At 43.6% G+C, this 12405-nt stretch overlaps 1 protein-coding gene across 13 annotated transcripts in view; it reads right to left on the bottom strand.

The window, feature by feature from the left end:
• Positions 1-12405, bottom strand: part of FOXP1 (forkhead box P1) — a 390897-nt gene that overhangs the window by 42015 nt on the left and 336477 nt on the right. For all 13 annotated transcript variants that reach the window (XM_040591471.1, XM_040591469.1, XM_040591463.1 and 10 more), the window contains one exon: positions 5621-5725. In XM_040591471.1, coding sequence (XP_040447405.1) covers positions 5621-5725 — 105 coding nt within the window. The remainder of the gene's footprint in view (positions 1-5620; positions 5726-12405) is intronic.

The raw sequence follows: 12405 nt of genomic DNA, 5'->3' as shown, positions 1-12405 counted from the left end.
CATAACTGTCTAATACATCCTGGGCTGGCTGCGGAAAAACAAGATCATTTTGGATTTATATCTCTAAGTATGGGATTTCCTGGACAGCTAATATCCACAAACAATCAAACACAGAGGACCATGAGAAAGAAGCAGCATTATTTCAAATTTGAGCTGAGAGTCGTGATTTTTAAAGGGCTGAAACAGGAACTGGAGCTGAAATCTGAAGCAAGTAAATTCCTTTACTAGGCACTGATGGACACTGTTGTGTTTCTCTTGGCCTTGGCCGAGGCTTTTAGGTCACTGAGTTTTAGATATTACAGCAGATGAAAATCTTAGAACCACAGAAACTTCAAAAATGACAAATACCTCGAAATTGTCCCCCATCCTCAAAAAAAGATAAAAAACTAATGATAATTCTCTAAAAAAAGAGTCAAACCTTTTTATGAGACCTGTTGCCAATATTAGTGCCACCGAATGATCTCATCTTTCATTCTGGCTAAATTCCAACACACAATTTCATTAACCCAGGTACTGCAGGTGATAAAACTCATTTTTCCCTAAAGAGACAGCTAAAAAGTACCAGTTATACATTTATGAAGTACCAGCAATCAAAATTATGGATTTTCTAAAAGGTTTTTAACTACTTTTATTGAAAGGAAAATCGCTGTCTCAGACTTTTGTGACACTATTGCTAATAATAAATTTTACCATTTAGACATCGCAGTAATATGGTAGACAGTGTCAATAAAAGTATGAAACAAAGATGATCCTTGTCTCTTAAGTAATGCTTTCTGATTACACACCGGAAATTATAACGTGAAACATAAACTAAGAGCACCTTAAGAGATAAAATGCAGTAACGCAAGGCAGCGCAGTAACGCAAGGCAGCGCGCCTCACCGCATGTGCGCGCCTGGGCAGCCGCTGCAGGCCACGGGCAGGGCCCGAGGTCTCTCCTGGCAAAGTCCCACACTCGCCCTCAGAGGAAAAAATATTCCTGTACGGGCAGCTGAAAGGGCGTGTTGTGGTGGAGGACAGAGCGTCTGGCCCGCTGGGGAGCGGGGTGGCGCTGGGGCGGCCTAAGAAGCGGGGTGCAGCGGGCCCAGCAGGGAGCGGGGTGCTGTAGGCCCAGCGGGGAATGGGGTGCCACCAGGGAGCTGGGTGCCACTGGGGAGTGGGCTGCCGTAGGCCCACCGGGGAGTGGAGCGCTGCTGCAAAGCGGGATGTCGTGGGCCCGGCAGGGAACGGGGTACTATCTGGGAGCGGGGTGCTGCCGGGGAATGGGGTGCCATGGACCCCTCCGAGAGCAGGGTGCAGTGGGCCCAGCAGGGAATGGGGTGCCGCCGGGGAGCGGGGTGCTGCTGAGGAGTGAGGTCCTGTGGACTCCCCCAAGCAGCAGGGTGCCGTAGGCCCAGCAGGGAGAGGGGTGCTGTTGAGCAGCGGGATGTTGCTGGGCAGCGGGGTGCCGCGGGCCCCCCGAGAAGCGGGGTGCCGCCGGGCAGCGGGGTGCTGCGGGCCCCCGGGGACGCTGCCCGCCCTCCCCACGGCGCGCTGCCCCTCGCCGGGCGGCCGGCAGCAGCAGGGGGCGCTGTGGGACCTGGCCCGCCCCGGCCTCCCCGCGCCGCCGCGGCGGGCCCGGCCCCCGGCCATGTCGGCGGGGCTGGCCGGCAGGTTGGGAGCCCGGCGGGGCCGGCGGCGGCGGAACGGCAACTCGGCGGGCTGGGCCAGGGCAAGGTGGCTGCGACACCCACCCCCCCCCACCCCCCCCCCCCGCCTTCCCCGCCGTAAGCGGGACGGGCGTCCTCGGGGCAGCACCTCGGCGGGGCCCTGCGGGAGCGGCTGAGCAGCGCCAGCCGGCCCGTCCCCTGCCCTCCCAACGCCGCTGCTGCGCTAACTGCGGATGATTTCACTGCAGAACATTTTGACATGCAAAATGATAGCAATTAATGCCTTTGCAACAATTTATGATTTCCGGCCTACTTCAACATGTATTAGCATATACCTGGTTTCTTTAATATACACTTTGTTTTTCCAAAACCACAAACATAGTTGCTGGAATTTCATGTGGAAGTGCTTAAGGGGTTGAAAGTTAACACCTTTGTGAGCCGAGCAGTCTCACAGTTGCTGCTAAACAAAAGCCTCTTTGTAGAAGCTTTCTCGAAATGTTTTCTTAACATGTTCCAAGTAGTTTTAGGCAGGCAACTAAAGTAAACAAGATGTTACCATGATAAAAACACTTGTGAAAACATTACAGAGTGCACTTAGTAGTTTCTTTCACATAAACTCCCCTTCGTTTCATCAAAGTTAAATGCACATGAAGCAGATTACCGGCATTCGCTGCAATACAGGGCTGCAAGATCTCTCCAAAGGTATATTTTAAAGAACATACTTGATTTAAAAATGGAATAGCCACGATTAAGCATATCTAAACCATAATAAAATTTAAAAAAAAAAGTGAGTGTGTGTGTGTGTGAATAAACCCCTACTCAGTTTTCTCCTTCATCCTTTGCCCTGGATGCCTGGATATCTCGCTGAATAAACCACCCTCCCTCCCATAGGGATTTCCTGAACCACTTGCCATGTAAGGGGTATATATTTCTATCTGCAACGGTCTTTAAACACATGCAAATGAAATCAAGGATATAGTCAATTTTGAAGGAAAGTCGCTCTGTGCTACTAATTGCTCCTTTTGTTGCCGCCTGCGAGACGGGCCCTGGTTAACACACGAGACACGTGTGCACCCTCCAGCCCTCACCTTGCTTCCCGCAGCTTGGCAGAAGGCCATCAGGTCACCGCGGTGAGACTGGACTTGTTTTTGTTTTTAAGCTGGGAGAGTATTCTGGAGCATGCAGGGTGCTACCGTTTCATTAGGCATAGCAGCAGCCCTGCTGCTATCAGTTAGCTCTAACTGATACTGCATCGCATGATAACCAATGGCCAATGGATTAAAAAAGAAAAAAAGGAAAGAAAAAAAACAAACAATGCTAAAACTGCAACTTATTTCAAAAAGAAATAGGGAAATAAATTCGTACAATAGCCCGTGTATCTGCTGGTTCTGATAAGCATCCTCCTGTTGGCTGTGAGTGAAAGACAACTAGGATCGTTATTTGTACAGTATTTATCTTTGAAATCAAGGGCCCTGTGGTGTATCTCACCTTGGGAACAAACACTACAGAACGATCACAGAAGAGTGTCAAATCTCTGGTTTTGATTTACCAACAGTTATGATATTTCTTCCTCAGGAGGAAAAGAAATGAACCATGTTTTAGACCTGCGAGTCCTTTTTTCTCCCTTAACTGTAGAATCATTTTATTGGCATACAGGGCTTTCATTCCACATGTAACTTCTCTTTGCTTTTTCTAACAGGCCTTTTTACTGAGGTAAGTGAAATTAAGCAATGCTCAATTGATACACGGGCTGTATTCCGCTTGGTAAACAGGAGCTTTTCTCTTGAGGGGGACTGTCGAAAGAGCTTCACGGATTATACAAGTACCAGAAAGAAACTTTAAGCATCTACCTGTTATCTTTTCACTGAGTAATGAATTCTGATAAATGGCAATATAATTTAAGGACAGACGCTCCACAGGAGACTTGGAAGGCTACGGTATCGTTTTATGAAGCAACGCTCACTTCCTAACAGTGTCAATACACTGCTCGGGGACATTCATTTCTGCATTCGTTCTAGGTTAAATATCACTCCGAACAATAAGACTTTGTCTGGACACTGTAGAATTTGGATAATGAGAAAATTTACACGAACCGATGGGTTTAAGAAAGTCACACGAAATATTTCTGTTGAAAGGTTTCAATGGGGAAAAAAAAAAAAAAGATTGATGATAAGTGAGTGATAAAAGAACCAGAACTGTTTGAGCTGGGAGTAGATGGGGGCCGCGTCAGGTCCAGCCTGGGTCAGTAATGGTTTTCAGGTTGTTCCTACCCATAGATTGCCCCAACCATCTCCTCCAGGTGAATTGGTGGACTTGGACTACTTACTGAAACATCTCCAAAATACCATATAAAAATCAGCCTTGCCTCGACCCATGCCAGATGACCTAAGGGCTGTATTTTCTACGCATGGTCACGTCAAGCAGTCCGCTGCTCTGTAAGAAATCTTCCCGAAACCAACAGATCTAATCTGGAAAGGGGCACCAGCACAGAAAACTAAATTGGCATAATCTGACTTTATGCAACTACACACAACGTTCTGATACCTATGGCTGCCATGGCACCTTTCCCCTGCATTAAGTGCAACAAAAATTACAGTTGTTTTAAAGGTCTAAATGGTATAGTTTGGCATATGAATATGAATGAGCTGGGAAGTATGGTGAGATTAGCATTTATTTCACTTAAGTGAACAACAGGATGAATTACAAGAAATGAGGCCATCCTTCATGGAAATTTATGACTAGCACCTTTTTATTTTGTAATCCCCCTGTAATGAGAACTTTCTCATTACTGTACCATTCCTTACTTGTAACGTATGTTTATATTAGGACCAGTGGTGCTTCTACTGAATTCAGGAGGGTTTTGCCACTGGGAGCAGAACTGGCCCATTCTGTTCCGAGAGCAAAAACCTATCTGTATCATCTAACATCATCCAACAAATATCCTCTGCTTGCTGTCGTTCTTCCCTCCCTCCCATAAAAATCTAGGGAACTGCTCCACAAAGAATAGATACAGATGAACGCTGTTGGAATGAATTCTACTTAGCTGTCCTGAAGAATCCCATGTATTTACGTGGACTAACTTCATGAGATCACTACCATAAGTGGGAGCAGAATTTGTCCCTTTTGTGCATTTAAACCATAAACATTGCTTGGGCAGTTGGTCTTTTGTGATCTTAAAACTGAACAGCCACAGTACTTGAGAAAAGATCAGTGTCTGAACCTCCAAGAACCTGGATGCACCCAAAGCGTACGTGTACCTGGTGATCTACCCAGACAAAAACTCTTTTGTGATGGGAACGCTCTGCTGCACCTCGGAGGGGTGAGGCTGATGGTTTAGCTGTGGAGCAGCCATGTGTAAGTTATTAGAGCTCTGTTGGTCCTTCCCTGCATCAGGATGCACACATTACCACATACTACTCCATAATGCACTGTTTATACAACACCTAAAACTGTGTTTTTTGGCAGCAAGGAAAAGGTCTGCAGCAAACTGCAGGGGCCCAATTAATATAATTATAGTTTATTTTTAGTAGTGTAGACTTTGTTCATTAGTTATTTATTTGACATAAATTAAATTTCATGTGATGTTCTGCAATTCTCTGTTCAATTACGGAGTTAATTTAAGACTAAATTTCTAAATTAAAGTGAAATCAAGGTTAAATCAAGGTTGTGTTGTTTACATTATCAATACTGCAACTGAAAAGGTATTTAGATAAATAAATAAAGAAAAAAAGCTGCGGAACTGCAAGCACTCTATTTTACAGTAGAACACTGAGCAAGACCACACTTTCCCCATGGGGCTAATTTACTATCCCCTGTTAAAACGTTCTTGAGCCTGATCCAAAAGCCACTGAAGTGAAAGGGAGCTCTCTGTTGACTTCAATGGGCTTTGCATCAGGCCCATAGTGAGTGACAGCACACAAAATCTCAGGGCATGCTTTCTGCACAATGCAAGCGCCAAAAAAACCATCCTTACTTTAGAAATGACTGGAAGTCTTCACATACTGCTTCACAGCCTGGCCATTTGCATACGCCGTGTCCATAGAGCGGATGGCTGTGTGAGTGCTCCTCGTGGGATAAACTAGAGGAGAGAAAAAGAGAAAAAGTGGCGTAACTGAAGGTACCGCACCAATTAATCTTCACAAAGACTCTTAAGCAGCAAACAACAGATCCTGAAACATACCTAACATCTCACGGTACCCACCTGACTCTGCCCATGGTTTTTCAAAACAGAATTAAATACCATTTGCACTGCAAAACGTGTCATTCTTACTTAGCTATCCTCCTACATTTCATTCATTAATTAAAAGCTTTGTAAAGAATTTAAATTAACATGGACGGGGGAGAAATCATTTGACAGACCTGCTTAACATCCTGCTTGATATTTTGCTAAGAAATTTATGAACATCTCATATTTACAATTCAACTTCATCAGGAAGAAAAGTCATCTCCATACAGCAGTGTATTCTTGTAACACAATACAACCGGACCTGAGGCTTTCCTCATCGCTATAGAAAGAGGAAAAACATCAAGTTTGCAGCCTTGGCTTTCCCACCATGTTATTTATTTATTGGGTTGGGTTTGTTGGCTAGGTTGGGGATTTTTTTCCCCCCACCATTTTAGGGTGGGGTTTTTTTCCCTCCCCTCTCACAGGCTGTTTCTTTGCCCAAGTGCAGCCACCTTATGTCCCTTCAAGAAGGTTCAAGATGTATTTTCAAATGCAAAATTCATCATTAAAAAAGGAACCATGTAATCAAAGGATTCCTTGGTACCAGGGGTTAGTGGGGGCTATTAACCTCACTAAGATTTGGCAGAAACGTCACAGAGCTTTCTAAGTACTGACATGAGGGTTAAATAAAAAAAAATAGTACGAGCACTAAGGGGTTAATCCTTCAGCGGGATTCCAATCAATACGTAATGATTTGGCTGCACTGATCCAAGTCATGAGACGCTTTGATCCGGGCCATGTGGTGCTCAGGGAAATGTATCTGTTGCACTAACTGATGAACCATATTCTAAAATATCTTCTTTATTCAAGTTCTGCATGGAAACTTCTTAAGTAAAGGAATTATTTTTGCAACAATTTCCATAACCTTAGGTGACTTTAAAAATAAAATGTCAAAATAATATTGAAATCTCTATTTTATGTTCACACACATATATATTTTTCATAGCAAATCTTTTTGCTACAGTATGCCTGGGCTGTATTATGAACTTCAAACATACACAAAGGATATGAACACATACCAGCATCTAGGTGTGGCTTTTACGACTTATTTTATGCTGCATTATAGGTAACGTTATGGATAAACACCAACTTTTTGCCATTTTACTTTTATACACGTGGAAATGCTGTTTATTCTCATTCTGTAATAATATCTGCCTGCATACAGTAACAAAACTGCGTTCTTACTTCTGATGCACTGGATAGCAAGATAAGAGCATAGAGCAGCCCTGAGATGTTATTCCAAATGCAATGAATTTGCAAAAGCAATTCTTGCCCAGGTTCTGCCACTCCCAACATTAGGCCCAGCGAGAATCTGAAGATAACTGAAGGTGATTTTTAAAATTATTTTAATCTTTTTTAAATTATATTTCAAAAAAGGTAAATCTGACTGGAAAACATATTATGAGTTGTACATGAACCTAGTTCATTATTTCATTAAAAATCTTACTTTTGGCTGTTTGCAAATAGTTCTTCAGGCATAAACAAATGCATGTGCAAGGTAATTTCCTAAAAAACCTAACAACTGTAGGTGAAGAGACTTACAAAGCCCTTGTCTATATAAAGTAGTGCTACACTGGTTTAACTTTATCAGGTTTCTAAGAATGCTCAAGTGGGGAGAAGCTCTATCAGTTAAGTGTTTAAAAGAACAAAGGGACCAATACATTCCTTGCAAGGAAATTAGAAAAATACACACGTTTCCTCAGCTGAGAAAGAGGGAGGACGGCTGAAGGAACACCGTCCACCCAAGCCAGGCAGGCATATGGTCAAACACCCTCCATCCACAACAGAAAAGAGTAATTCAGAAAATAATGAGCTTTATAATCTGCTTCCATACCTGAACACAGCAAAGGGTGAGAAAGTAGCCTTCCCTGTTAACACTCTATTAAAGTCCATGAAGACTACATATGACAGTTAGGATTTCAGTCTGTTTGGCAGAACCCAAAAAAAATGGCAGCGTATTAATTTACACAGTGCGTGTTCCCCATACACCAGGATGCCTGCAGAAACGCCGTGTGACGCCAAGTAAGGAGTCAGTCCCCTGTGGGTTTTAAGCACTGTAAATCTCATTATAATATCAACAGGAGTCACATGGCTTAAGCCCCCAGCAGGGTTTTTTAAAGTTTCTCTGTGAGAGCCTAAAGGCCATGGCCAAGTCAACGGAAAGAGCCCTACCGAGATTTGTATTTATTTTTTTAAATCCAAGTGCAAATCTCTTTTTCTTTCCAGGGAACTTGCACAAGACAAGACAAACTATGTAGGACATGATACCCTGGTATTGTGTCCAAAGAAAATGATGGAATGACCAAGAGAGTATCAAACTGTAAACGATGCTCAGGATGTCAAAGTCCAGTGCTGTCAATAACCAGAAAGATCGGTGTTGACTGTAAATGGGAACTTAAAAGGTCATTTCGCTAACACGATGCTAAGTGTAACATACTTAACACCTACGTATGGCTTCCACTGCCACTCGACAAAACAGAGCAACTTCAACTTACCAAAACAAGACACTTCAAAAAGAAAAAAAACAAACCTCAAAACTGAAAGACAAATGCAGTCCCCTCCCTCCGTAGGCAGCGTGGCTTTCCAAAGGCAGCTACTTCCATCCCGCTCGAGGGGGGGGTTCACCAGCACCTTGCTGTGACCTTTATGTGTCAGTATCAGATTACTGCTATTTTATCCATCCCATTTTTGATGATACTATAGATTGCCACTTGTTCCCTGATACAGCCTTAAGAAGCACCTCAAAACAAAACAAAGAGCGGGTTGATCGAGAGGCGGATGTAACGCACAAAGGATACAGCCAGTGAAAATGAATGGAGAACTCTGTTGTACTGATCTAAGCGCTCACTTTGTTTGAGCAAATAGAGGTGGAAAATGAAGATTTTAATCCAATACATAAACAAACAGCTTTGTGGGCACAACACAAATCTATAATCTTAAATTGTTCAGTGATATTTTGTCTGCGTGCAAGCAGTTTCTGGAGTCTGGATGCATCCTTGGTCTCGCTGCCGGAACAGACTTTTAGAAGATCTGAACATTGGCAAGCAGCAGCAGGTTTTAGGTCTGTTTGATTTCTAATGACACATTAGAGTAGGTGTTTGTTTCTGTCACCTTCTTCTTCCCAGGAACGCATATTCATGGTTGAGTACTGGTGATGCAACACTAGTTAGTGGAAGTGATCTTATAAAAAGACATAATTTTCAAAGAAGTGAAGGAATAAACACTGTAAAAAATCAAAATTATGTGGGGTTTTTCACTTCTCATAAGGTATTTCCATACAAAATCCTTAACACAATAGAATTATTTCCAAGTAATGCAATAGTGCAGCGTTATTACATCGAAGTACAGCAAATAACCCTCTGGCAAGTAAAACCTCTTGCGTAAGTCAGCTTATTCATGACATACGAAAGAGTAACGAAAGCCATGTGGGAAGCTGAAAACTGCCTAAGTGTCCACTTATTTTCTGCTGCCTCCAGCCTTACTGGAAACCCCAGTAAGGAAGGGAGGAGAGGAGGGCCAAGCACTTCCACAGCTCCGCTGTGCTTGCTGGACAGAGGAGAGGGGTTTTTCCTCCGCCTTCCTCAACCTATGTTGCTTCATAACCCTGAGGATCTCCAGAGGGTCTGGAAGCAAATTCACCACCTGCTCTGACAGGGACAGCTGCCGACACCGGTACTTGCACAGCCACACTCACCCAGACCGTTTCATTTTTGGAATAGAGCTGCAGTGCTACAGTGTCACTGAAGAATCACACCCTGGGACACAAAAGCAGGGGAGGCAGGGAAACCACAGACAGCTAAGCCCCGATGGAGAGTAAAAATGACAGTATACCCCAAAGGGAGGCAGGAACACATTGGATATTCGGGGAAGTAGTGACGAAAGAACTAGCATGAAAGCTACCCATGCTGTGTGGTTTAATTCAACCAATACTTACTGACCATGTGAAACTGGGTACCACACTTGTACATACTGGCCAGAAAGTCACGGGTGAATATAAATACCAGCTAAGCAGAAGCCTCAGTAATAGTACTTCTGCCACACAGTGGACCATATTTTAAATATTCATGATGCTGACATACTTCGTATTCCACTCTCTCTCTCTTCCACATCTGCTTGGGCCAACGATCTTCACCAAAACACTGGGGGAAGTCACTGATGTAGAGAAGCACCCTTGGTTTTCTATTACCATTATGAAGCATCTGCTCGGGTTCTAACAGCGCAGAGAACATGCCTGAGCCACCTGCATGCTGAAAAAAATCAATACCACATCTCCTTTCCTCTTGGAAGGGGTCTGAGCACAGCACCCACAGAAATTGCAGAATTTACTTTTTTTTTTTTTTTTAAATTTTTATTTTATTTCTCAGGGGCAATGGGAAGCAACCTCATATTTTCCAGCTGCCATGAAACTAATGTCGGTGTACAGTCCAGGCTGGAGGGCAGGGCTCAGTCTCACACCAAGTTGCCCCTCAGTCTGATGTGGATGGCACAGCCATTGAGGCAAAATGTCATGATTCAAGTCCTGTACAGGAGGAGGAGACACACAACTGGGAACCAACATGAGTTTCTCATATTTGTGACTGTCTGGTGAGCTCCAAAGCTCATCAAAAGGCACCGATGGAATGAAGTTGGTGAAAATGTCACAATTCTCTGAGTCAGAAACACTCACTGTATTTGATTTTAAAAAAACAAAACAGAAGCAGTAATGATTAAATCCTGGCACCAAGTGCACTCAAATGCAAATTCCTGTCTTCATGGCAAAACTAACTCAATAAAGGTGTGTTTTACAGTGAAGTTGCAGTGGTGCAAATCCCTCTGATATCTTACTAAGGTGGTTTAGCACCTCCTTCCTCTCTAAACCGTGAATTAAAAAAACCCCAATAATTAAAAAAATAGTATTTTTTAAAAAATCAAGAAAAGTATTAAGCCATATAACTGAAATGGACTGCTTCTAGATATTCATGCTTCTGTCCATGCCTAAGTAAGTGCCCAGAAAGCAGGTATTTGACCTGAACACAGAACTGTGAGCAGGGTAAATGCCTCTCCACCGCTGGATAAAGCTTAGCAGAGGGTCACAGGCCTTTGGGAGAGGTGGCATTTGATGTGTGTGGCCAGTGACAGCTTTCCAGAACTGGCTTGCAAATTTTTGGATGCTTTTTAAAGCTGCACTTCTCCCCTTCCTCATCATTTTAGTCCACATCCAGACCTAGGACTAGAAGAAGCTCATGTTTTACATCAAGCCCTATTGGAAGTAACAGGAGTGGTACATTACATTTTAAATGACTACACCAATTTAAGACAAATCAAGTTAAAACTGCTGCCTACAGGCTGAAATCCTGTCTTCTAATCGGTGTGCGCTAACTTGTATACTCTGGTATACTCCGGGGCTGGGGGCGGGGAGGGGGGGGATAAAAATAAATGAGCAGAGCCATGGCATCACTGTTGTAACACAAGGCCAGCAATGCACCCCGAATCACTGCCCCCCACCCTTACACCTCCTGCGACACTACTCTCTAAATGCCTGTTACAAGGAGAGTGCTGGAGCATCTGCAGCAAGATCAAGACAAAATCTGGTTAGCATTCCCCTTCTCTTCTGCCTCCCATCCCCACTGCAGAGACTATAACCAGACTGGATAATTATATGCATTATCTTCTGGTTTTGATCTATGCACTGATGGTTTGGATTATTAATCAACATTATGACCCTCTAGCACTAAGAGTACTATACACTTCTTCCAGGAGCACCCCCTCCTGCAACCCTGCTGCAGAGCTGACACAGGCCCGGCCAGCCACCGCCCTACATCCTTTCCTTGGAGGAGCTGAACGTATTTCTAGACCATTTAAAAGAAATACCCGTTGCAGAAAACCCAGTATTGAATCCATCACTCATTTCAGGTGGAAGGTCCATTCCTGCACTTGAATTAACGAGTTTCTCTACTATTTAAAACTCTTATTTTTTATTTCAGGCTTGTGCCTAGGTACTGTAGTGAAAAGTACATCAAATATACCCAGGCACACACGATTTGAAACGCTGGATTTTAAATTCCAGCACTGCTAACTAATGAGAACAATTTTTTCCCTCTTCTTCTTTGTAGCATCATTTCATGTACTTACATACCATAATCACATCCTCCTAGAGCCTCTATTTTTCCTGGGTGTAGATCTTTAATTCCCTTTAATCTGTCTTCATAGCCTATTCCCTCCAACTCCTTTATCATCCTAGCTGCTCTCCTCAGTATTTGCTCCAGCTTCTCTTTATCCTTTCTGCAAGAGAGTGGCCAATTGTACATCACACTCTCAAAGTGGTTTAACTGGTTCTGCATAAAGTAGAACAGGAAAAAAGGAGGACTCGGATGCAACATGCATGTTTATGCTTCCTATGACTGCATTTACCTTTTTAACTGAGACATGGCACAGTGTGTCCCACCTTCATTTCTCAACCCCGATTATGCCTCAGCCATTTCCCACACAACTGATGCTGAGCAGCTGACGTGTCATGTCAAACCCGCAGTTCGGAATTTTTATTTCCTAGCTGG

This window comes from Falco naumanni, chromosome 4 (genome assembly GCF_017639655.2).
Source record: "Falco naumanni isolate bFalNau1 chromosome 4, bFalNau1.pat, whole genome shotgun sequence".
Classification (NCBI taxonomy): Eukaryota; Metazoa; Chordata; class Aves; order Falconiformes; family Falconidae; genus Falco; species Falco naumanni.
Note: the sequence above shows the minus strand (reverse complement) of the source record. Positions and strands in the feature narration are given on the sequence as shown.